At 41.7% G+C, this 25,158-nt stretch overlaps 1 protein-coding gene and 2 non-coding genes across 9 annotated transcripts in view; 2 read left to right on the top strand and 1 right to left on the bottom strand.

The window, feature by feature from the left end:
- Positions 1 to 914: 914 nt before the first annotated feature.
- pfkpb (phosphofructokinase, platelet b) overlaps positions 915 to 25,158 on the top strand; it is a 49,303-nt gene continuing 25,059 nt past the window's right edge. For 4 of the 7 annotated variants that reach the window (XM_030073680.1, XM_030073677.1, XM_030073682.1 and 1 more), the window contains exons 1-10: positions 915 to 1,167; positions 9,259 to 9,332; positions 14,476 to 14,553; positions 16,610 to 16,799; positions 18,576 to 18,741; positions 19,503 to 19,547; positions 20,179 to 20,287; positions 21,761 to 21,856; positions 23,992 to 24,084; positions 24,904 to 25,029. In XM_030073680.1, coding sequence (XP_029929540.1) covers positions 1,068 to 1,167; positions 9,259 to 9,332; positions 14,476 to 14,553; positions 16,610 to 16,799; positions 18,576 to 18,741; positions 19,503 to 19,547; positions 20,179 to 20,287; positions 21,761 to 21,856; positions 23,992 to 24,084; positions 24,904 to 25,029 — 1,077 coding nt within the window. In that variant the 5' untranslated portion in view covers positions 915 to 1,067. Of the gene's footprint in view, positions 1,168 to 9,258; positions 9,333 to 14,475; positions 14,554 to 16,609; positions 16,800 to 18,575; positions 18,742 to 19,502; positions 19,548 to 20,178; positions 20,288 to 21,760; positions 21,857 to 22,896; positions 22,993 to 23,991; positions 24,085 to 24,903; positions 25,030 to 25,158 lie in introns of all 7 variants that reach the window. The other 3 variants (XM_030073681.1, XM_030073678.1, XM_030073683.1) reach the window with 1 other exon arrangement.
- Positions 16,958 to 17,049, top strand: trnar-ucu (transfer RNA arginine (anticodon UCU)). The gene is given in 2 exon segments: positions 16,958 to 16,994; positions 17,014 to 17,049. It is a non-coding gene; the product is annotated as a tRNA-Arg (tRNA).
- trnar-ucu (transfer RNA arginine (anticodon UCU)) lies at positions 21,069 to 21,160 on the bottom strand. Its single transcript is given in 2 exon segments — positions 21,069 to 21,104; positions 21,124 to 21,160. It is a non-coding gene; the product is annotated as a tRNA-Arg (tRNA).

Genomic DNA, 25,158 nt, shown 5'->3' with positions numbered 1-25,158 from the left:
GACACTTAATTTTTTTCGGGGCAAGTGTTGGTTATTCATTTATTTATTTATTATAGTCAGTACGACATGTGGGGGGCCTAATAACAAAAGTAACCACTTAGGCCTATCTTCTGACAGATATTATTTGTATTTTATGACTGATGTTGAACTTGTAATGTGTTACAATACTCATCACTCGGTCATCATAATGCCAACAAGGGTCCTGATCATTCCAGCTTTCCAAAATGTCTCATTTCCACAACTTACAAATATTTGTGATGGAGTTTTTCAGAAAAAGGCAACAAAAGAAAAATTTACACCACAGTGGGCATAACAGCTTTACTTGTTGACTGTCTTATCTTTATGGTTTCCACTATACTTACCAAGTGCACAAGACACACAGGCTGATTAACTACAGAACATTCAAACTCAGTCAGTGTTTTGGTAATGAAATAACCAGTTACCAGTAATACGGTGCACAAGTTAACCAGTTCTTCTCTGTTGTGCCAAATTGCACATATAAAACCACAAATCTTCCATCATGGCCATCAGAGGGTTTGTGTCATCCGGTGAACCACATATTTGTTTAATTGTCTGTATTTCAGATGCTGTCGATTGCATTTTCACACGTTAAGAGAATGATGTGTCCTATTGTGTCAAAAAAGTGCAAAAGTTCAGCCACCACTGATCTGATTTTGATCTCATTTTCATTCATTCATTCACCATTCACTATACAATTTCCCAGCATGCATTGGGTGGAAGACAGAGAACAATCTGGACTGGCTGCCAGTCCATCACAGGGCATCCCATTCAAATTAACACTGACCGGCCCAGTTAGGAACTACAATCACAGCTCAGAGCAAAACGGTGTCGCTTTGTTACACCTTTGAGTGAGTCCTCTTCGTAGTTGAGGATCTTTGTTGGGGGACGGGGGCGGCACCCACTGCAGCAGCGCTTCTATCTCCGCTCTCTGGGAATCCGAGCGTCGCTCAGTTTCTCCGCTGCAGCTTCAGCCTCCGGACGCTCTTGTCTGTAAAATTGGGATTTCTTTTTTTTTTTAACCAGCAGGTGACAGACAGGACGCAGTTATGGCGGCGCCGACGCGGCAGGACACCAAGAAATATTTCGAGAACCTGTCCGGCGCTGGGAAATCCATCGCTGTGCTGACCAGCGGAGGAGATGCGCAAGGTACCTGTGCATTTCACCATAGTTCCATTATCGGACAGATGCACTGTGGCAGTTTTCTCAATGAAACCACAAAACAGCGGCTGCGCAACGATGTCAGAGTAGTCGGAAAAACTCATGCATTTTATTTTATTTCTGCAACTTGCACTTGTTTTTCGATGCAGCCCATAAACCACCGAGTCATTGCACTTAGTTCCATTACCGGACACGGCAAGGGAACTAATGGAACTGCCTTTTTGTGGCAACACTACTCTTTCTTCCATTATTATTATTTTTTTGCAACATAGGAATATTATAGAAAATATTATACCCTAGTGTTACAAGGCTTAAGTGGAAAAAGCAGGTAGCCGTCGAGCGTCTTTGTTTATTTGTCGTTAAACGGATTAAATTGACGCCGCGCGCACAAACACCTGTATATTAAAAAATATCCGACACGTGCATTATTGAATCCGTCCACGTCCTAAGGTTTACTATTGATGGAAGCCTGCGTTTCAAACATGATTGTGTCCGATAATGGACGCAAGCCATCAGCTGATTGACGCATAGCGCTGTAGTAACAGTCTGCTCAGTAACAGGTGGATTAATGAGTGTAATAAGGCTCGGCTGCAGGTCATCAATGACAATAAAGCAGGATCAGGATCAGTGAGCGAGGCGGGCAGGTCTCCTGAAGCCGCTCTGCGCACAGCCTCCTCCGCTTTGGCTACTTTGTTGCGCTCCAAGAATGGCGGTTACGCAACAGCTCCCATTCACTTGCCAGTCCCACTCTATTCCAGATGACCGCAGGAGTTTAATCTGCTGTATAATCCACAAAAGTGAACTGCATCATGTTTTGGAAAAGCTCGGCTGTCAGTCAGGTCTGATAATTTGCTCTGTGTGGAGAAAGCGCAGCGCTCGGATAGATTTGGAAACCAAGTGGCGCACCAAATCAACAAGTGACGTTGCTCGTGATTACTGAATCATTCAGATGATATTCCCCTTTATGTAATATAAGCCGTGTCTTTTTTAATCATTCATCTTCCACCACTGCATCCGCGGAGTGCGTTACTCCTTGTAGAAATGGCGCATACGTGTGCAGGCGCGTCCAAGAGCGCATCCGCGGTGCTGCTGCATAATTTAACTACCCATCCCGAGGAAATATCACCAGAGCAGGACAGGCCAAGTCCTCAGATTTTAAGGTTTCCTCTCATATTATCCTTTTTTCAAATTGATCATAGGATAGCTTTGTGAGGTTGGAGAATAATAATAGTCTCTGCACATCAGTTTGCACAAATAAGACGCATTTCCACCCCCAAAATAAGCTTAAATTGTAATTATTTGGTCAGATTTTGACAGCATCACGCACAAATTCAGAGGCATCAGATCCCGCCCATTTACAACAAGATGCTGCAAACACGTGCGGTGAGGCACGGAGTCGTGAGAAGTCGTGAGGAGTCCACAGTCAAGGCAGTTACACTAAAAATATACGACTTCCGCTCTGGACTTTCAAGTTAAAGTGCCCGAGTCATGAGGTTTTTACTGTGGCGCTTTTATTCTAAAGGGGATCTTCCCGGTCTCGTGGTTTGGTGCTGATTAGTTCCCGTGCAACTTGACGCAGGACGCGGAGCCTACGTGAGGCGGCGCGGGTACACAGTGATGTAATGGCACCAAGATGAGAAAATCATCTCATGAATATTAATCGAGGTCACTTATGCTTTCCAGAAAAGCATCAGTTTATGCCTCCTGCCCTCTGGAAACACTAAATATACACAGTTTGACACACTAGACGTCAATAAAAAGAGGTTCTGCCCTCCTGCACATCCTCTGATGTTAGTTCCTCACATTTTCTCTCCTCATGAACTTGACACACAAATCTTGGAATTTGACGTTAATTCCAGGTCTGTGCAATAGATTTTAACCAAACTCATGAAAGCAAATCCGTTATAATCCTGTAATCCCATAAAAATATTCCAATTAAGTTCCCATAGGGCTGTGCAGCCTGTCAGTAGTGACTAGAATCAGAATCAGAAATACTTTATAGGGAATTTGGGTCAATTTCTCAATTAAGCATAAGTGAAATTTAAAGAAATAAAAAAAAGAAATAAGATGTTAAATATGTGCATTAGACTATAATCCTGTAATCCCATAAAAAAATATTCCAATTAAGTTCCCATAGGGCTGTGCAGCCTGTCAGTAGTGACTAGAATCAGAATCAGAAATACTTTATAGGGAATTTGGGTCAATTTCTCAATTAAGCATAAGTGAAATTTAAAGAAATAAAAAAAAAAAAAATAAGATGTTAAATATGTGCATTAGACTATATACGTCATATTGTGCTGATCTTATATCACATTTGATGGTGTTTTCTGCTTTCACTGTAATATCATGTTCCTGTAGTATTTCTACTGTAGTATCCTGGCTTCATTCTTCAGTATTATGCACAGTGTGTTGTATTATTTGCCCTGCAGTGCATGTGGGTTAACTGTAGTTCTTTTCCATGGGGGTGTGTGCAGACAGTGAAAGCCTTTACTGGCTGTTACATAACGCAGTGTGTGAACTGGAGTGTGAAGATGCCAGTGTAACGCTGGCGCTCTCCTCTCTGGCTGCAGTGTGTCACAGCGGCCACATGTCCCCGTGACGCTGATGCTTTAATAATCCCGCTGTCTTGGGACGGTGTTGACAGCGTGTGAGATGATGCACGGAGTCAGCCATGTGTCGCCAACGTGATAATTTCCTCTCCTTCACGACTGTTTGCTCTTGTCTCTTCTTACTGGCTGTTTCAGTGGTTTTGAGTAATGTTAAAGGGAAATTACATGATTTTTACATGCTTAAGTTAGATGCTTTAACATTTCCTTTTCCACTAATGCTATAACTTTTCATTTGCAAACTTACCTTGAAGTTTACAGCTGGTCCTGTTAACAATTCTGCTATGAATAAAAAAAAAAAATCATAGATGTGATCATAACTTTGTTAAGGTGATGCAATAAAAGGTCGGTTTATATTTCTGTGTCAAAATGCTGCTGTAGGTTTCTGTGGCTCTAGCTTTACCGCGCCTGTCCGGAAATGCAACCGTGCACCGGCGACACAAAACCACGAGGCGTGTGATTGGCCCGCTGCGTCGCTTTGTGCTGCTTCTGTGTTTTTTTTTTCGAGTTGATTTTCTTGACAGTGAAGACAACATGATGCTGGTTTTTGTCTCTCGTCCACCGGCTTTAATTGAGGAGATTTGCAAATATGTGCTGATGCTGTCAACTCGTCCCCAAATTAGTCAGACTGCAGGATGTCACAAAATTCAGGTTCAGAAATAACTCAAAACCATCACTTTGAAATAAAGTTGAGTGACAGGTTGAGATTCCCCTCCGCCCACCATCAGCCCAGCAGCGTTTATTGAGCTCGACTGGTTCTGTTTTATTGGTTTTGATCCTCAGTTTGAAGGGAAATGATTTTTTTTCTCCTGAGCCAAATTCCACTTAGTGATCTAGTTAAGTCAAGATCTCCTGGTGAAATCATGTATTTTGAAGCTGTGGATGTCGGTGCGGATCACGGATGTTTGGCTGATCTGTTTGGGTTCTGTGTTTTAATTAAAAATCACCTTAACATGAGATAAAAGATGCAGCACCTTGGATACCAAATGCTGCTGACACCCCGGGGAGAGGACGTGCACACACACACACACACACACACACACACACACACACACACACACACGTACATGCACACACACATAAATGCAGACAGTCGAATACAAATGGAGATGTTGAGTCATTACAGTGGACTGGAGGGAAGCTCACACATCATCACATGATTTGTGAGTGTGTTCCAAGAGCTCAGCTGGAACATCACACACACATACACACACATGCACGCACGCACGCACGCACACATACACACACTCACTCCCCAATACATACATCAGCTGTGTACAAATTTATGTGACATGTTAGCCAAAGCATGATGCTGCATGAAGAGTGTAAACAGGATGGGTGTGATTTGTAGTCTCACACTCACACACACACACACACACACACACACACAGCACATTTCATCCCGTTTGGCCACCACCCAGTGAAGTCACCCAGAGACTAATTCCTCCTCGTTAACCTCATTAAAACTCGTTGTCTAATTCACGTGTAAACACGGCTCCCTGCCGGCCAATCAGCACTGCTCCTGGTCTCCTAGCAACACAGGTTGGCTCCGTCAGGGCCGTCAGTGCTTGTCAGTGTACAACACGGCCTGAAACCCCACGCCGGCCTGCTTACTGGCTGTTTCTCTGCCTTGCAGTCGTCGTGGTGTACAGCTGACGACTGCAGGGCAGAAACCCCCAGTCCTGCGCTGGACGCTGTGCAGCAGAGCCAAACGATTACATCATGAATTCAAATCACCGCAAACCAAATAAAATCACTCTAATCAAATCAAAACTGAGTGTTTCTCCCTTTTTATACAACTGACAACAGTAACAATAACAGTAAAACTCCTCTCGTGCAGCTTTAGTTTAGCAGCATGCAGCCAGAAGTCGGCCTGCTGCAGCGATTACTTCTGAATGCGATCAATGATGTCACATAACTTTATTGATCTCTGAGGGAAAACAGGCTGTCGCAGCGACAGAGACGAGGATATAAATCAAAATACAGTAAAAAAAACCAAAAAAACAATAAAGCTGAGGATAAAAGATGCAGCGCCTGAATTACACTAACACACTTTGTGTTAGCGAGACACACTTGGCTCTGTGTTGGCTAACAGCAGGTTTACACAGGTTTACTGTTTATTATTAGTAAAAAAATTACAAAATTGCAGATGTTTTTGTTGTCGGACAAAAACCTGTAACTCCAGTTTGCAGTGATAAGATCATGTAATGAAAATGTAATGATTTTATGCTAAATAAGCTCAGGGTTTGGTTTTACAGAAGGCTCTGAAGGCAAGGCAAGGCAAGTTTATTTGTATAGCACATTTCAGCAACAAGGCAATTCAAAGTGCTTTACATAGAGCATAAAGGCATTAAAACAATATAAAAGCAACACAAGAAAACATACATAAAAATAATAATAATAATAAAAAGAAGCTAAAAGGAGAATAAGATAGAACAGGAAATTAAAAGTTACAGTGCGGTGAAAAAAATATTAAACCTTAATGTGGTTTAATGAAAGCCTCAGTGGGACAGAGAGGAAGACGTGTTCGGGCTGAACGAGGCAGGAACGTGTCGTGGGTTTGAGTCCGGGGCGCTGCGCTCTGCTGGACGTCCCGAGCGAGGCCCGAGGCCTGGCTGAATGGGCCGCCTTGTTCTCTTGGCTGTGGGAGGAAACTCTCACGGGACGGAGCCGCGGCGGAGGCCCCTGCCCACGGCGCTGAGGGACCAAAGAGCTCTCTGCTGTTTAAAGTTCAATTACAGTTTCACAGGAAGACACTTGAGGTGAATGACAGCAACAAGGAGCTGGAGCTAAATCCGGTTTTAGTCACCGTCTGTGTTTCAGCGTCTTTCACTGAATAGAAACAGGAGCGGATGGGTAGAGACACACTGAGTCATTAATGGGGTCGATATCATTTTGAAATAATCAGCTGGTATCTGAGGCCGATAATAAAATCTGTGCAGACACATGAGCACTCCTCCTTTCTGCTGGTAAATGCTGCTGTGAGGTTCACTGAAATCCTATTTATTTTTCAATCAGAAGTTTTTTTTTTTTTTTTTTTAAACAAAGTTTCAATTTTTTAATTACTTTATCTAGTTCTATACATTTCTTATTTAAAAGTAGTGCAGATCTTTGTCCGCTTGGTACTTCGCTTTGCTAGATTTTCTTTTTTCGGCATCTACAATTTTGTCGTGCTGTCAGTGTGTGCGCTGTGATTGGCTGCGATATCGTTTTTTTTTTTTCAGGCACATCCTGCTCATTGTGCCCTTACGTTTTGTGTCTCACTTGTTATTATTCTTATTAAATTGCTGTTTTTTTTATCCCAAAACACAAATCAGCATTATTCAACAGCCATCGGCCGCTCTGCTCTTTAAACATCACCATCAGCTGTTGTTAAACCCACAGGAGACTGAAATAGCAGATTTAACAACGCAAGTAAAGCCTCTTTTTCGTTTTTAATTCAGTCAACGAAAACATTTTTTTACACTTAGTTTTTGTTGTTTTGTTAGTGTAGCTGACTCATACAGACTTTTTTTTTTGTTTTTCCAAGCTGCAGATCATTCTCTGGCAGAAGTTTGTGAATTTCTCAACCTTTTACAGCCAAATCAGCGCCATAAAGACCAGATCACTGCACATTATCGCTCGTAAAAACCCACATTATCTCCATTTTTATTCACACGCTGTTTCGTGTCTTCTCTGAAGCTGCGGGCTGTGAGTTTCAAGGTTGAAGGCTGTTACAGAAGACGATGCATTCACGTAACCCCGCGCTTTTTATCTCGTATATCTCATTTCCTGTGACGTTGGCGGGCACGGACGAGGACGAATGTTTCTCTGCTCCTGTTTTAGTATTTACGGCGTGTCGTGGCTCTCATATCAGCTAAGTGCTCCTGCAGCCGCCCAGTGTGTTTTGGCACAAGAATCATGGCTCTCTCTCTTCGACTCTGTCTCTCTCTATCGATCAACCTCTATCTATCTATCTCTTTCTTTCTCTGTCTCTCTATTCTGGTTTCTGTTGCTGTAGTTCTCATTTTCTTTCTCCCTCTCTCTCTCTGTGTCTCTCTTTTTTACTTAATGGAGGGAAGAGTTCGACGAATCGTGACGGAAATGCATATTTTAGATGAATAATGACTTAGGGTTGATTGCAGTTTCATGGAAAAACAGTTCAGAATTGACTTTTTGACTTCCTGAGGTAAAACATTTGTCCATTACGACCTCCAGAAATGTCCAACGTGCCGTCTGTCCATCTGAATCTTTGCAAGAAGATCAAAGCAAGTGCATGTCTTCGTTTTCGTATTTGGACTAAAAAAAAATTGCAAACATTAGCGACACTACAGAAAAGCAACAGCTGATCCAGGAGTCTTCAATTCTCAGAAAACTGTCTGTCATGGATTAGTGTTTGGACATACAGGATGCTCATTTATTTGCTTCATCCCGCTCGCACTAATCCTCCCAATTTGTCTTTTGTTTTTTGCCACATCTCAGGAACTCCCTCAGCATTCACTCGACATTTGAAGGCAAACAAAACTGATGTCTTCCTTTTTTTTTCTGAGCTGCTCTTTTTGTGTTTTTGTCTTCAGGTTGACATCCAAACCCAAAAAACATCCATTCAGTATGGGAATTCTTCATTGACATGAACCGTCTCATTTTCAAAGGGATCCTCAATGACAGTAATACAGTTTAGGCACAGTTAGACAAAATATTTCAAAAAGAAAAACTAAAAATAACAAGATGATTAAACGATACCAGTCATGACAAAAAAAAAAAAAAGGATTAAAAACAGCAAAAACAACAAAAACAGCAACAATAAATACCAAATAACAAGATCAGGAGCACAACAGGAGATCATATTTCAAACAGAGCGTGATCTATAATTCATAGATTATAGAAAAGTATTAATGTTAATTCAGCTGCTGTCTCTTTGGAGGATGTTTGTGAGGTTTCGCTGTGGAGATGGAGCGTCTCAAGGAAGCCGTGTGGAGATGAACTGTGTGCTTAATGTCAAACGCACAATCGATGAAAACGCACAGTGGCTCATTATAGATATTGATATTATTGCAATATATCAAGCTAAACTGAGGTGTCGGTATCAGAGACTTTACCAAAGAATGCTATCCGAAACCAAAAAACCCTGAGTAACATACAAAATAAAAGCAAATTGTCTTGATTTTCTGCATTTTTTTGGCACGCAGAAGTGTTTATTCCTCAAATTTTGGGAGAAAGAAGGATCTTATATCAGTTAATTTGACAGTGACCCCAGCCTAATGGCCAATTAAAGGACTGGACTGGTAATTAGGATTAGATCATGCTTTGCTCTTGGCAGCTGAGTCACTATCAGAGGCTGGAAACTTATGTAATGTCTGTCCAGCCTTTGTGCTCTGTGTTTTTTGTCTTTGGGTTACACTCTGCTGTCAGGTTTTACATCAAATGCGTCATTAACTCTTTGCCCCTGCTCCCTCCTCTCTCCTCGTCTCCTCCTCTTCCTCCTCCTCCTCAGGCATGAACGCGGCGGTCCGGGCTGTGGTCCGGATGGGCATCTACGTCGGAGCGAAGGTCTACTTCATCCACGAGGTGAGAGACACGACCCGCCCGGGGCCGGTCTGCGGATGGCGTGACGCTCGACAGTGAGCCAAATGGTTTGTGACGAGACGCCGTCAGCGGGCTGTTGTTGTGTTCAGGAGCAGACTGCAGCTCTGAGCTCACAGCAACACACTCCACACGCCCTAAAAACCACGAAAACAGGCCGAATACATTACCTAGAAAAAGTCTTGAGGCCTTAAATTGTCTTAAATACATTTAGCAGAGGTCTTCACTATGCAATGCCTGGTTCTTTATCCAATAAGATCAATAAAAACAAGCCAAGTGGTGCAACATGAAACATAACCCTTAATGTAATACAGTATAACTTAATATACTGTAATCTTTCTTTACTCACTCATTTCCTGTTATTTTTTATTACACTGCCCATTTACAATTTTAGAATACTCATTAGACATTTTCAAAAACCACACAGAATTACATAAATATTATAAACAGCGGAAAATTAGAAAAAAAAAGTCCTAGACAGCATTACTAAGGTCTTAAAGCGTCATACGTAAACTTAAAAAATATTTTGCATCAGCTGGCAGCAAAAACGACGCAGTTCCCTCGGCTGGTTAGGCTCGTTTTGGGTGAGTTTCTTCGTCGTTTACAAAATGTGTGAATGAGTCGTCCCACCTCGGCCCCTTCAGAGCAGAATGACCCGTCCCTCAGTAACAGACAGGCTTGTTGAGATGTAAACGGGAGCTGAGGAGACAGCAGGACGTCCTGATCGCCGGGAGGAAGGTGAGCTGTCAGAGCGCAGCGGCACATCATCATGTCCGTCCAAACACAAGATGAACCTCCTCTGATCCACTTTTAGGTGAAAATATTAACGATGAGACGTCACTGGTTCACTTTTCCATCTTCCATCAGCACCATTTGTCCACTGGAGACCGAACAGACGCATCAGCACCAAAAATGATGTTTGAATGTTCAGATCCGTGTGGCGTGAAATCACACACCTGAGCAGGTCACCGATCAAACCTCGTTCTGCGAGATAGAGAGAAATGATCACAGTGGATCGGTTTGGACAAGGACTGACAGTCTCATGTTCTGACTGTCACTCTGTGCACTCATCAAGGCTGTGTGGAGGCTCCTCTGTTTGTATTTGAATTTGTTTTGCAGCAAAATAATTCGCATTCAGATTCGGGAAAAAATTGGGCATGGCTTAAACCAGAAGTAAGTTATTATTTGTTTTAAATCGTTGGATTTTAACGACAAATACATATAAAATGGCTGAAATTCCTGCTTATTAAACCTACACAGGTTTAGGAAACCCACTCTCACAATTATGTATTCTGCAAATAGAAAGGAATATAATATTATTCACATTTTTTGTGCACCGTGACGGTCATTGTTTATTCTGTTGGTGGATCTCCATCCGCCACGCAGGATGAGCTGTGGCTTCTGGGTTAACGCTGCTTCAAATTAAAGGTCTGGATGTCAAAGGCAGCTAAAGCGCTGTTATCCCTTGCGAGTGAACTCAGATTGTGAAGAAACTGCATGAATTATTTAATGCCGAACTCAATGAAAAATGTTCAGAAGGGTTTTTTTATTCGGCAGAAAGCCATTATTCATCACTTGCTGGGTGTGGATTCGGATTCGGGTGCATCGCTCACGATCATGTTTAGTCGTTTTAAAGTGCTGGATGATTGTGATTCAGAGCCCTGTTTGACTGTTTCATTTCCAAAAGTCTTGACTTCTTTAAACTGCAGTCAAGTTGATATCACACCTGTAATTTGCAAAAAATAAAACGTGCTCGTCTTCCCCTGGTGAAGAGAGATTTGGGGCTCTCGCCTCGTCTCCGTCTCTTGAAGTTACGGTAACGGTTTCCTGCCATGAAGAGCCTCGTCTCCTTTCCCTCGCCCTCCAGAGGGACGCCGCCCCGCCCGGCTGCTCCGCCTCAAATCCCCTCGGTTTTTGAAGCCTCGACGCTGTCAGCCAGGATGATATCTGCATTCACTCAGACACTTCTCACTGGCTGTGCGGTTGTTTTACGGCAGTCTGGGGTGCAGTGCATTCAAAATGCATGAGCCAGGCAATAACACAAACATCAATACAGAGCGCACGTGTTCATGTAGTTAACACCAGCCTGGTGGCAGCTTGGATCTCATGATGTCTCCAAGTCATTTTTGGCACTTTGCTCTGCACTGCGCGGTGGTTCACTGCATGTTTAACATTATCATTTTCTACTTTGAGTTTTTTGTCTAATTATCCTCCGTAATCACATGTAAAACTAAATCGTGAAACTTAAATCAAATTAGTCTCTCTGCTTAGCCAGTTAGCTAAGTGGCTACAGCTCTCTGATAGGTAGACTAATGAGCTAATGTTGTTTGTAAGCCAGCTTGTGCTTAAAGGTGCATTACGCAAAATTGAAGTCAGGACTGTTTAGACTCAGCTGATAGCTCGCCGTTAGACTGTCTCAGTGAGAATTTGTTCTTATTCCATGTTTTTTTTTGTAGTTTTAATGGTCCTCACTTTAATTAGCTAAAAGAGGAGAAAAAAAAACAAAAAAATAAAAACAGGTGGTGGTTTCAAAGGGTTAAACAGGTTAAATAAACACGAGAAATGTGACGTCCTTCCAGGTTGCAGAGGGTTAACACAGTTAGACTGTCTCAGTGAGATTTTGTCCTTATTCCATGTTTTTTTTTTTTGTAGTTTTAATGGTCCTCAGTTTAGTTAGCTAAAAGAGAAGAAAAAAAACAAAAAAATAAAAACAGGTGGTGGTTTAAAAGGGTTAAACAGGTTAAATTAACACGAGAAATGTGATGTCCTTCCAGGTTGCAGAGGGTTAACACAGTCAGAAATAGAAGTTTGATTCCATCGAGCCATTTATGGATAAAAGCAGCCTAAATGCATTAAAAGCAGGGGCCCGTCCCGTCCCGTCGCTGAGGGGCGCTGAGGCTCCTGATGGCAGCGACTGCAGCGGAGAGAGACTATCAGCTCTCAGTGTCTAGATAATTGGATTAGCCGGGCGGCCTCATCCTCCTCTGTCGTCCCCCTGAGCCTCAGACAAGCAGCAGCCCAGAGACGTGACGCTTTTATTTTGGCGGGGCTGATTTGTTCTGGCTGGCGGTTTGGATAAGCGCAGAGAATAGTTTGACATGACAACACGGTGATTAGGAAAACATGAGACTAACCCTCTTCATGATGCTGTGAAATGAAATATACCTCAGGTGGAGCTGAGTGAGACGGATAAAAAATAAAATCTGGACTTTTGACAGACTTTTAACAATTTATGATTCTAGATTTTTCTCATTTTTCATCAACTACAATGACTAAGTGATGGGAATGTGGCTGGAGATTCGTGCATGATTTTATAATGTGATGACATACACAGTCATTATCTCCATTTTACGTGTTTCAGCAGTTTTTTTGCATTAATTTGAAACATAAATCTGAATTAGTCAATGCAACTGATGTGTCGCTCAGCCCTAAGCTCAGGTAAAAGTTAATTATATTTGCTAAATTTAATGGATTTGATGACTGAGGCTAAGAGAATTTGAATTTGAATAAAAATGGGCGTGTAAGGAGAGGTGTAGGTGTCAGATCTGAGTCAAAAATAATAGCAGCCTGTTCTCTGTGTTTGTTTTAATGTATTGGAAGTGCCAGGTGGGTGGGGTTAGCAGCAAAGGGCAGCACATTACATACCACACCAGTTTGGTTTTTTTATGTCAATTCTTCAGATTATTATTATTTTTTTAAATTGACAACTTGACTCTCATGGTTTAAAGTGCCATGGCTAACCCCGCCCATCTGGTGCTACATGCATAAGAAAACAAACAGCACAGTTGTGACTCAGGAAAATGACTCAGGCCTCTTAAGTTTGTTTGCTTGTTATTCAGAGATGACATCTCACTTTTCCCTCTGAGAAATGCTGGTGACAGATTCACTCTTCTTCACTGATCTTCTTTTTTTATTTTTTTTATTTTATTTTATTATTTTTTTTTTTACCTTGATTTAACCAGATAAAACTCATTGAGATAAAATGCAATCTCTTTTTCAAGAGTGACCTGGCCAAGAGGGCAGCACATTAAACACATGACCAAACAAGTTCTGTGACATGGGAAAACAAAACGAAACAAAACAAAACAAAACAAAACAAAAAAAAAAACAATTACAAGGCTTCGATGTAGTAGGCAGCCAATGAGTTCAAGGACAGGAGCATTTCCCACAAAGTCCACACTCCAGATCCTGAAGGGTGTCCTTAAAGGCACTGAAAGAAACTAAATCTGGAAGCTTCAGGGTAGTTTGGAGGGTGTTCCAATCTGCAGGGGCAGCATATTTAAATGCTGTTTTGCCTTTCACCGTTTTTACTTTTGGAACAATCAGTTTTAGTACTTCGTGGGAGCGCAGACCATAATGGCTCTGGCTTCTTTGGAGGTAAACGCTTAAATGACTAGGAACCAGGCCCAAAAGAGATTTGTCTGTTGGTCTGATGGATTTTCTCACCGGTCTGGACAGGACAGGACAGCTCAGGTCTGGTCTGGTCTGGTCTGGTCCGGTCTGTGCACGGTAACAGGATCTGCTTTGAGACGCCGTAATGATCAAGGACATCTGGAACAAGATATTCGCCATTATTGTGTCTCTCTGATTGTATTTATGTGCACAGCAGCGCAGACAGAAGCTCACGTCCTGTTAAGGTCACATGCAGGATAAGTGGCTCGACTTCCTATCATCACTGCAAACGTCACCGTGCACATAAATTACCAGAATATTCTTCAGTGAAACAGAAGTAGAGGGCAAGAGTTAACAAGACGCATATAATGTCAGATAAATAAAATAATAGGGAACCGTTTATTGATCCTGACAGGAAGTTTGGCTCATCCCGGCGATCGTATTCATCTTGTTTCATCAAATACATCAATTCAAATCGAGTTTATGTTGCCTGTTTCATGCAAAAATGCAATCCAAAGTGCTTTACCAACCTTATTTATCCACAGCCAACAGCAGAAATAAAATAAGCAGCATCATAAAGGCACACAAACTCCTGTCCACCCCCTGCAGATACACAATATTACAGTCATTTTGTGTGATGGGCAATAAAAAATCTTGCTCATCTCCTCTTGAAATATTACCGGAGAATATTAGAATATTTTTGATTTTGATTTTGATTGTTTTTCTCTGCTCCCAGGGTTACCAGGGGATGGTGGACGGCGGGGAGAACATTAAAGAGGCGACGTGGGAGAGCGTCTCCAGCATGCTGCAAGTGGTAAGACGAGAATCCTGATTTTCCCTTAAATTTCCCAATATGTGGCTTCAAAATGAGAAAAAAAAAAAAAAAAAAACAGAGTGAAATATTCAAAGCCAAGACGCCGTTGTTTTATGGCTGCAGCGTCACATCAGAAAGAGAAGATCTCCATGTCTCGTGCATCATTTTAGACACATTTCCCTGAATTCAGTGGGACATATTATTTCCAAAACCCGCTGACCTCATCTCAGCCTCGCCCCACTGAATTTAATCTTCTCGACTTTCCTCGTGTTTTTACTCCTCCTGTTTTATGCCGGCGTGTCACATCTTCTCTTCTGCTGGCAGCTTCTGACGCTCATGATGTAGGAATTGAACTTTTATTTTACCGCGGCTCTCCCTGGAAGTCACTGGAGATGAGAGCCTGAAATCGTAAATGTGAATGTAAGAAACATGACTTTTATGAATGGATATCATAAAAGAACAAATGATTGCACTCTCAAAAAGGATCAGTGTGAACGGAGTGATGATCACACACACACACACACAGTGATGAGGCAAAGCGGCTTCACCCGTTCAGCTCTCAGCTAAATGAGTGTGTAATTGAATCGGAGCGCTTTCGAGCGTTCATCATCGTCGTCGTCGTCAGATCCTTCATCGCTCACATTAACGTCTCGGGCGTTCGGCCGAGGCTCGTATCTGAAGTGGCCTCCCTCGGCGAGCGCAGCGGCAGAGTCAGCCTTGTTTCCTCGATCTCCATCGGTCCGAGCAGCCGGGAGTCGAGGTGAAGAGTCAGAGCCGCAGCGGCACGACGGCAGATTTCATAAAATGTTAAAACCTGGAATAATAATAAAAGGACCAGGAGGCTGGGAGGGTTTTGTGCCTAAAGTCAGGAGCACATTAGCAGCAGCTGGAGAGGAACATGTAGGAGAGACTGCACTGCATTTGAATATACAGGATATTTTCGAGGCATTCAGCTGCTGCCCTTATGAGTCTGATGATGACGTTACATAACGCAGCATAATATCAGTCTCATTTATTTTTTTCTCAATGAAAAAAAGTGTAAATTCCAAACCATGCAACCTGTTCTTATTCATGTGTCGGGCTTAGATTGAGTTGAATTACTATATTTTCTTTATTCAGTTTTGCATTTTCTGTAGCAGTGGTGCTCTTGAGTGGTTTTCTGCATTACAGAATAGAATAGAATAGAATATAGTAGAACAAAATAGAGTAAAAGTGTCAAGAACAAAACACAGTGGAGCAAAATCTAACAGGACAAAACAGAACAGAAACAGAACAGAATAATATAGATAATAGCACAGCAACACAGAACAGGATAATATAGAATGGAGTAGAGTAGGGTAGAACAGAATAGAATAGGGTGGAATAGAATGGAATGCAGTAGAGTAGAATAGAATCAAGTAGAACAGAAGACCAGGACAGAATAGAATGGAGTAGAATGGAACAGAATAGAATGGAGTAGTTCTGTGTTGGCTGTGAGGAGACTCTGCACTTAGAATGGAATATAGAATGGAATACAGTAGAGTAGAATAGAGTAGAAACGAATAGAATAGAATAGAACACAGTAGAATAGAATAGTTATCAAATTGAATTGAATAGAACAGAATAGAGTAGAAGAGAACAGTTAGTTCTGTGTTAGCTGTGAGGAGAGCAGTGTACAATGGAGTAGAATGGAATAGAATAGAATAGAACAGAACAGGACAGAGCAGAACATAATAGAGCAGAATGGAACAGAATAGAACAGCGTAGAACAGAATAGATTAGACTAGAATAGAAAAGAACGGAACAGAATAGGACAGAGCAGAATGTAATACAATAGAATAAAATAGAATAGAATAGAACAGAAGTGAACAGAATAGAATAGAGTAGATCTGTGTCGGCTCTGAGGACAATCTGCACTTAAAATAGAACGGAGTAGAATAGAGTAGAAGTGTAGATGTGTGTTTGCTGTGAGGAGAGCTGAAACGTCCTGGTTCACCCCTGACCTCTGACCCCTGTGTGTGTGTGTGTGTGTGTGTGTTTGTGTGTGTGTGTGTGTGTGTGTGTGTGATGCCTTCAGGGCGGCACGGTGATCGGCAGCGCCCGCTGTAAGGAGTTCCGGACGCACGAGGGCCGTCTGAGGGCGGCACACAACCTGGTGCAGCGCGGCATCACCAACCTGTGTGTGATCGGCGGCGATGGCAGCCTGACGGGGGCCAACCTGTTCAGGGAGGAGTGGAGCGGCCTGCTGGACGAGCTGCTGGAGCAGGGTGAGGGCCGGCACACACACACACACACACACACACGCAGTTATGCCATGAGCCGATCTATTTTATTATTTAAGAGCAGAGGACGACAGCCATAAACAGCTCAACACTGCAGCAGAGAGAGGGAGAGAGGGAGTGTGTGTGAGTGTGTGTGAGCAGCTGGCTCTGTGGCGCAATGGATAGCGCATTGGACTTCTAGTCAAACACTTGAGATGTCATTCAAAGGTTGTGGGTTCGAGTCCCACCAGAGTCGCACTTTTACAGGGAAAATCAGCCTCTCTGGTCAAATCTGTGTTAAAATGCATTTACACTTCAGGTCTTAATGCCTAATTCAGATTTAATGCTTGATTTTTGTCAGTTTACACAAGTGACCCATATCTGATATCCCTCTGCTTACACTTACATGACATGTGAAACAACCCGCATGCACACACACGCCCACAACACAGGTAAACAAACACACACAGGTACAGAAACAGAAGGGACAACATCGAGCGGCAACATTAACACTGAAATAAACAAACATTAGAATAAGAATAAGAATAAGAATCCTTTATTGTCACTGTTAACATCGTCACCGGCATTACTGTGAAAATCAGTTTAGCAGCTCTACAGGCGGCGAAAAACAACACAGACAGCAGGAAACAGTGAATATACAACAGGCAACAGTGTATAAACTGTTGTATATACTGTATATACTGTTGCCATATACACTATATGGAGTCCAGTCCATGTAGTGTATATGGACTGGACCTGCTGCTTCTATGTTGCTTTTATTATATATTTTTCTTTTTTTAAATATTTATTTATTTATTTATCTATTTATCTATTTATTATTATATGTTATGTTTGAGTTGCTGGATACCTGAATTTCCCTGTGGGATGAATAAAGTATCTTCTATTCTATTCTATTCTATTCTATTCTATTCTGTATAAATAAAAACAATGTAACAACAATATGTACAATATATACAGTCATATCAAAACAATATGTACAGTAGTATCAATGGACATAGACGAGTTATTAGTCACCGTTTTCCATATTTAGCGGTCTGTGCAGCCCCGAGCTTTCTATTCCCTGTTTTGGTTTTAATTTTCCGGTGGTGGTGTTGTTTGTTTTGGCAGACGTGTGTGTGTGTGTGTGTGTGTGTGTGTGTATACGTCATCGATGAAGTGCGACTCGCAGTGACACGGTGTATCTGATCCGTTGGCTTACACTGCATGGATATCTGATTCATATTTGATTTTTATCCACATACGATCCAGGCCTGATTCGGGTCTGAGGATATTTTTTTTCTGCCGACACGGTCATGATCATGAACTGGACCACATGGGAGGAAAAAGTCGGAATTGGGACACGTGAACCATGTGGTTTAAACGTGGCCTTAAAAACAGATGCCTGAGGCTCTTGACATGAACAGATGCCATTTTTATTGAATCTTGATGTGTTTTTTTTAATTGGTTAATCATTTTGTCTATATTTAAAGTGTGAAAAACAATGCCAGAGCAATCGGAGTCAAAGGTGATGTCTTCAAACGTCTTCCACAGTCAGTTTTATAGGGAATCTATGAATGGAAAATCAGCCCTTCTGGTCAAATCTGAAAATCACACTAGAAGAGACGCCTGTGCATTTTATTTTTCCACGACGGATGTTTTAAAGTTAAAAAGCTGTGGAATACCTGGAAGAGTAAACAGTCTTATATGAACATTATAGAAACTAATGGCTATTTTTATTGCTAATCTATTCCTCATTTTCCTTATTTCCTGTTCCTCCTGCAGGTCTGATCGACGAGGCGGCGGCCAGCAGCAACTCGGTGCTGCACATCGTCGGCATGGTCGGCTCCATCGACAACGACTTCTGCGGCACCGACATGACCATCGGCACCGACTCGGCGCTGCACCGCATCATCGAGGTGGTCGACGCCATCATGACCACGGCGCAGAGGTGAGCGACACGCCGACCGCCTTCGACACACAGCAGACACAAACCGAAACAGGCGGCGGTTAAAATAAGTCCATGCAGTCTGGCCACCTGGTTTAAAAAACCGACTCGCTGAAAAAATTGGTGAGTCGATTAGTCGATTGACAGAAAGTGAACTGATTGCAATTTTAATAATCGATTAAAGTATAGTCATTTCTCATGTAAAAATCCCAAAACATTGTCTGATTTTCACTTAAATGCTGAGATTATCTTCCTTTTCTCTGTTCATATTGTTTATAAAATTAATACTTTGTTTTTTTTGGCTGCTGACTAAAACTAAGGAAGACATTTAGGCTCTGATCGGCTTCCCATTTTTTAAAGTTTTGACTCTGTACAGACTAAAATGAATAATTAATTGTAAAATAATCAACATAATAATCAAGTATAAAATCGTTTGAGCCCTTGTTCTACTTTTATGTCATATATCGCGTCTGCATGCATTGCGTGGCGTGCAGATTTTGTAGATCTTATGTTTACGCTGAATGCTTGAAGCGTCTCACAGCAAAACAGAAGAGAAAGTACAGCCGCCGAATAAATTACCACGTCCGACCGCGGCCGGCCAGCAGGCACGCAGGTACAGCTGACATTTCACTGCAGACTCCCCCTTCCGCTTGGCCGGGAGGGAAGATGAAAAGCTGTTTGGACAGATCTGCCCACCGGGGCTCCCTGCCAAAGTGCTTTTTCATGTTTCTGACGTTTATTCCTCCTGATCTGTCTCTCCTCAGCCACCAGAGGACTTTTGTTCTGGAGGTCATGGGCAGACACTGCGGGTAAGGCTCTCCTCCTCAAAGAATCAGATAAAAATGTGCACGACCTCACTGCAAGTACCACTCCAAAATGCAAGTATTTTATTTTCAACGCAGGAAATGAAACACAACTCAAAAGCAAAACTCCTGCAGTCAATAAACTGAATTCTGATCAACTTTGAATGCATATTTTACGCTTTGGATACTTTTTTATATATATATATATTTTTTTATATTCCTTGTTTATAGTGTTTATATTGCTTACTGCTATTTATCATCTGTGTATACTGTATATTTCTTCTAAATTTGCACATTGACCTACACCTATGCACATTTTATACACCTATGCACACGTTTTTTTTTGCACATTGCTTTTTGCACACTGGGTTGTACTTAGATCTTATTCTTTATTTTTTATTTATTTAATCTGTAATCTGTGGATACTGCTGAAAAACTCAGAATTTCCTTCGGGATGAATAAAGTATCTATCTATCTATCTATCTATCTATCTATCTATCTATCTATCTATCTATCTATCTTAACCTAATTTAACATTGAACAAGTGTGGAAATATTGATAAGTGTGGCCTGTATGTGTGTGTGTGTGTGTGTGTGTGTGTGTGTGTGTGTGTGTGTGTGTGTGTGTGTGTGTGCAGGTACCTGGCCCTGGTCAGTGCCCTGGCCTGTGGAGCAGACTGGGTCTTCATCCCTGAAATGCCTCCTGAAGACGGCTGGGAGGAAAACATGTGTCAGAAGCTATCTGAGGTAACACACACACACACACACACACACACACACACACACACGCCCACACACTCTCTCTCTATTGTCTTTATTCCTGCCATGGCTATTTTGAACGGTTGAGGTGACAAAGTTGGCACATGTAAAGTTGTAAAAATAAACACAGTAATTAACAAAATAAAATGAAGCAGCTCAGTGCAAAGAAAGAATATAAGAAAATACCGTTGCATACCCTGTAAGAGTAATAAAAAATGAAATATAGTAAAATATATTTGTAGAATATCACCTTTCTAGCTCGGCATAGATGAAAGGTCATCGATCCATCTGTTTTCTTACACATGTTTCAGTGTGAAATGATTGTTTTTAGCTGAAACGATTTAACTTCATCAGTCAGTCGATTTGTCGATTCATGGGAATACGCTGATTATAATTTTGGTAGCTGATGAACGGTTTTAGACATTTATCGAGTAAGAACGCCAAACCATGTGTGACCCCAGCTTCACTAAGATTGTTTTCTGAGAGTCTTTTTCTCCGCTCATATCTTGATAAAAATGAATATGTTGAGTTGAGGGAGGCATTTGAAGGCATCGCTTTGGGCTCTCTGATCACTTTGGCTTTGTTTTTCACATTTTATACCGAGACTAAATGATTAAGCATTCGAACAGTATTTTTATAGACACATTGAAAGTGACATGTCTCTCTCAGTCAGGAGGAAAACAGGTTTGTATCAAGAGCCTCAGACATTTGTTTCTAATAAACTTCAGCACAGATTTGACCAGAGAGGCTGATTTTCCATGTAAAAGTGCGACTCTGGTGGGACTCGAACCCACAACCTTTGAATGACATCTCAAGTGTTTGACTAGAAGTCCAATGCGCTATCCATTGCGCCACAGAGCCAGCTGCTCACACACTCACACACTCACACTCACACACTGTTTCTCCCACTCATTCTGTACTATTGTTAGGCTAATCTCCATTCTTTCACACACACACACACACACACACACACACACACACACACACATTCACACACTGTTTCCCCCACTCGTTCTGTACCATTGTTAGGCTAATCTCTCATTCTCTGACACACACACACACACACATACCTACACACACACACCTTTCTCTGCCTCTTTGTCACACAAATTCACACTCTCACATTGGTCATTCATGCACACTCACTTTCTCTTTTTGTCTTTCTGTTTCCTTTTCAGACACACCCACCCAGCCACACACACACACACACACACACACACACATACTGACGACTGACTTTGCATGTTGTAAAAACTCTTTTCATCCTCAGTGGACAGTGTGTGTGAAATAAAGTAAAGTGCCGGTGCTCTGCTGTTGTTAACTGTGGAAACTAAAATGATGTTCAGTTTTATCTGACTTGTGCTGACCGCCTGGTTTGCTGCCTGGTTAAATAAACTGTGGTGGAGCCGACCGCAGCGAGCCGGCAGGTTTGATGTGGAGAGTGTGTTTGTTGTCGTCCAGAGCCGCTCCCGAGGTTCCAGGTTGAACATTATCATAGTCGCTGAAGGAGCCATGGACCGACACGGCAAACCCGTGACGTCTGATTTTGTGAAGGATGTGAGTAGCGGAGCGCCGAGGCCGACGCAGAGAGGAGCCCCGGGGCTGGAGCGGTGGGACGCCGCCGACGGCAGAGAGTCACACTCAAACTCAGAGCAAAGAGAAAATCACAGCGACACCCTGATACTTAAAATCTGACGTCGTTTGTTTTTCAGAGGGTTTCTGCTTTTGAAGATTTCCAAAATGCCATAATATTCTCTTAACCCTTTGAAGCCTCAGCAGATTGATTTGATTTCTTTTGAAAAACGTGGCAAAAAGGCAACATGCAACTTCACAAGAAAATGACCCAACAATTATTAAAAAAAAAAAAGCAAAAGCAAAAACAAACAAGGAAAAGACCTGAGCAAACAACAAAAAATGTCCTTAAAAAAAAAGAAAATTATTTTTTTTCCCCCTGTAACATAATTTTTAGATATAACTTTAGATATAATTATATTTGTAGATATATTTAATTTTTTTTTTTTTTTTTAGATATAATTATAGGTATAGTTATCTTTTAGATATAGTAATATGATTGCAATATAAATTCCAATATTACTATTATTAATTACATTAATATAAATATATTATAAATATAGTTTCTGGACATTTTTCCCTAGTTTTTTTTTTTTTTTTTTTTTTTTGCAAATTTTCTGTTCTTTTTTTATTTCAGGTCATGTTCTTTCTTTTGTTCTTTATTTCTTTTCTTTTTTCTTTTTCTTTTTTTTTTTTTTTAGCTAATATCCAGGTAAATTGTCTTATAACCTTTTACTAATTTCTTGCGTTATAGATAACTTAATAAATAAATCATTCTCAGTCATTTGCTCGGTGCCTTTTGACCCATGTTTTTGTTATAAATCAGTTGAATTTGCTCAGGTTTCAAAGGGTTAAACGCAGCTGAACCGCCTGATCTGACCTTGAGGGTTTAGACAGGAAGGTCGCCAGACTCTCTCCGCCGGCACACACTTCGTCCCCGTCTCACCAGCCGCCAGCTTTTGGGAATGCAAAACATTTTCTGTCATGTTTTCTGCCAATGCCTCTGCTTCTTTATGTCCCTCTAGAACCGCGCTGATAAGAAAAGGCTGAATATTATTATCGTGGCCGAAGGCGCCATAGATTGCCACAACAAGTCCATTACCACTGATTATATCAAGGATGTGAGTACTGAGGAGCCGTCCCGCCCAGACCCTGGACCGGCTGCCTGTCCTGTGTGTCCTGGTTGACCGGTGCTGTCCGTCCGGGTGGGAAATGACATTTTTACACCCCCCAAAAAATTAATATGGCTGTTTAAATCCAGTGTGTCCTCTGTAGACGTCAAAAACACCTGAGTAATGGTTGGAGAAAGTGATAAATCTGAATGATAAGTGTCTCTCAGGGGTTAATTTCCCACCCTGGCATCATCTTTTAACCTCATATCTGCCACCACGTGTCATCATTCCATCGAGCTGCTGCAATTTCATCCACATTTCAAGGTTTTTCGTTACTCAGTCTTTACTAAAATACCCCACTTCCTTCATTTCTCACCTTCGCCCCATGTCATTCTTGTTGGCTCCTGCATGTCCCGTCCTGTTCGACGCCTCGTTCTCCGCCCGATGCCGCCGCTCTGTGGCTCGTGGGAGAACGGGGTTTTTGTCGCTGTAAGTGTTGGCTCGCACGCTTACATGACAGGAGATGTTTTGCATGTGTTTCCCCCTCTGAGTTTGCCTTTTTTTTCTTTTTTTTACCCCCATGCATGACATTTACATGTATTTTTACGATTGTCATACTGCAGTCAGAATATTTGAAAGGGTTCATTTCAAATTGCATATCCAAGATTTGAAGGAGTTGCTGTTGCTGGCTATTTATCGCTCAGTTGTTCAAAAATTCAATAATTCACTCCTCATTTATCGTAGTATTTAGTATATAAACCAGCCCCTAATTAACAAGCTGTTGCAACATTTACTTTGTTTCATATCAGCAAGTTTAGGTGACAATTTTTTTTTTTTTGCTTTAAATCAAAAAGTGGATATCTCATTTTGGAATGGACCCTTTCACATTCATGTAGCAGTAGCTGAATAGATTTTTTTTTTTATTAAATATTGTGATCATTTATAAGGTCACGACTGTCAGTGAGTGTTTGATTTTAACTGTGACTGTGTGCCGTCCTCCGTGTCCAGCTGGTGGTCCGCTGCCTGGGGTTTGACACCAGAGTCACCATCCTGGGTCACGTCCAGAGAGGTGGGACCCCGTCTGCCTTTGACAGGATCCTGGTGAGTCACAACCTTTTTATTTCCACCGAGAAATGATTTAAATCAAAGGTTACAGCCACTGGACTGAGGGGGAGATCAGTGATTTTGTTCCGTAATGCTCGCTAACGTCATAAATCAGCGACTTTGTGCTGTTTGCGCTGCAGTTATTCACAAACTGACGATTTCTAATGCTGAAAGTTGTAGATCACAGCTCGTTTGAACAGAACCTGCTCTAAACATTTACTGTCAAAGGAGCTCCGCTAAGGATTTATGATGCATAATGTTGACATCTCGTTCATACTAAAGCTAAAGGCTGTGGCTCATGAAGCTCATCCTTTCATGTTTGTATTTTTTCAAATGCACATCTGCATGTCCAGTTTTCTTAATAAACTACATTAGACATTAGTTACATTAAACTAGAATTACAACTACAAAATTTTTTACTTTTCTCATATACTCATATACTGTATATTGTTTTAATATTATTGTACAACTAATGCACATATATTTACATAATGAACATACCTTTTTACAAATTGGGATTTGTACACACAGTAGGATTAATACACATATTCATACATAATGCACATAACTTTTTTCCTTTTTTTGTTTACAAATTTCTAATGCACATATTTTTATATTTCTTATTTCATATCATACATATATATTTTTTTCTCTTGAGTTTGAGCAGCTGCAGCAGGATTAATTAAGTAGTTCTGATTCTGATTCTGAGAGTCAGAAATTGTGACCTTTGTATGATCTGTATGACCTTGTGTGCTGTGTGTTTGTGTGTGTGTGTGTGTGTGTGTGTGTGTGTGTGTTGTCCTCTGACCCCTGCAGGCCAGTCGTATGGGTGTGGAGGCGGTGCTGGCCTTACTGGAGGCGTCTGCCAACACGCCGGCCTGTGTCGTGTCTCTGGTTGGCAACCAGGCAGTCCGCCTGCCGCTGATGGAGTGTGTTCAGATGGTAAGAGCGTGTGTGTGAGTGTGTGTGTGTGTGTTTATGTCAGAGAGCGGCCATGCAGGGGACTGTTGTGCACCGTGTTGGCTACAGATGGCTTTGGCTACCGGCCAAGAAAACAATATCGTACACCTA

The sequence above is a fragment of the Myripristis murdjan genome, chromosome 17, assembly GCF_902150065.1.
Source record: "Myripristis murdjan chromosome 17, fMyrMur1.1, whole genome shotgun sequence".
NCBI classification, from domain to species: Eukaryota; Metazoa; Chordata; class Actinopteri; order Holocentriformes; family Holocentridae; genus Myripristis; species Myripristis murdjan.
This window is presented reverse-complemented; position numbering and strand designations above follow the sequence as displayed.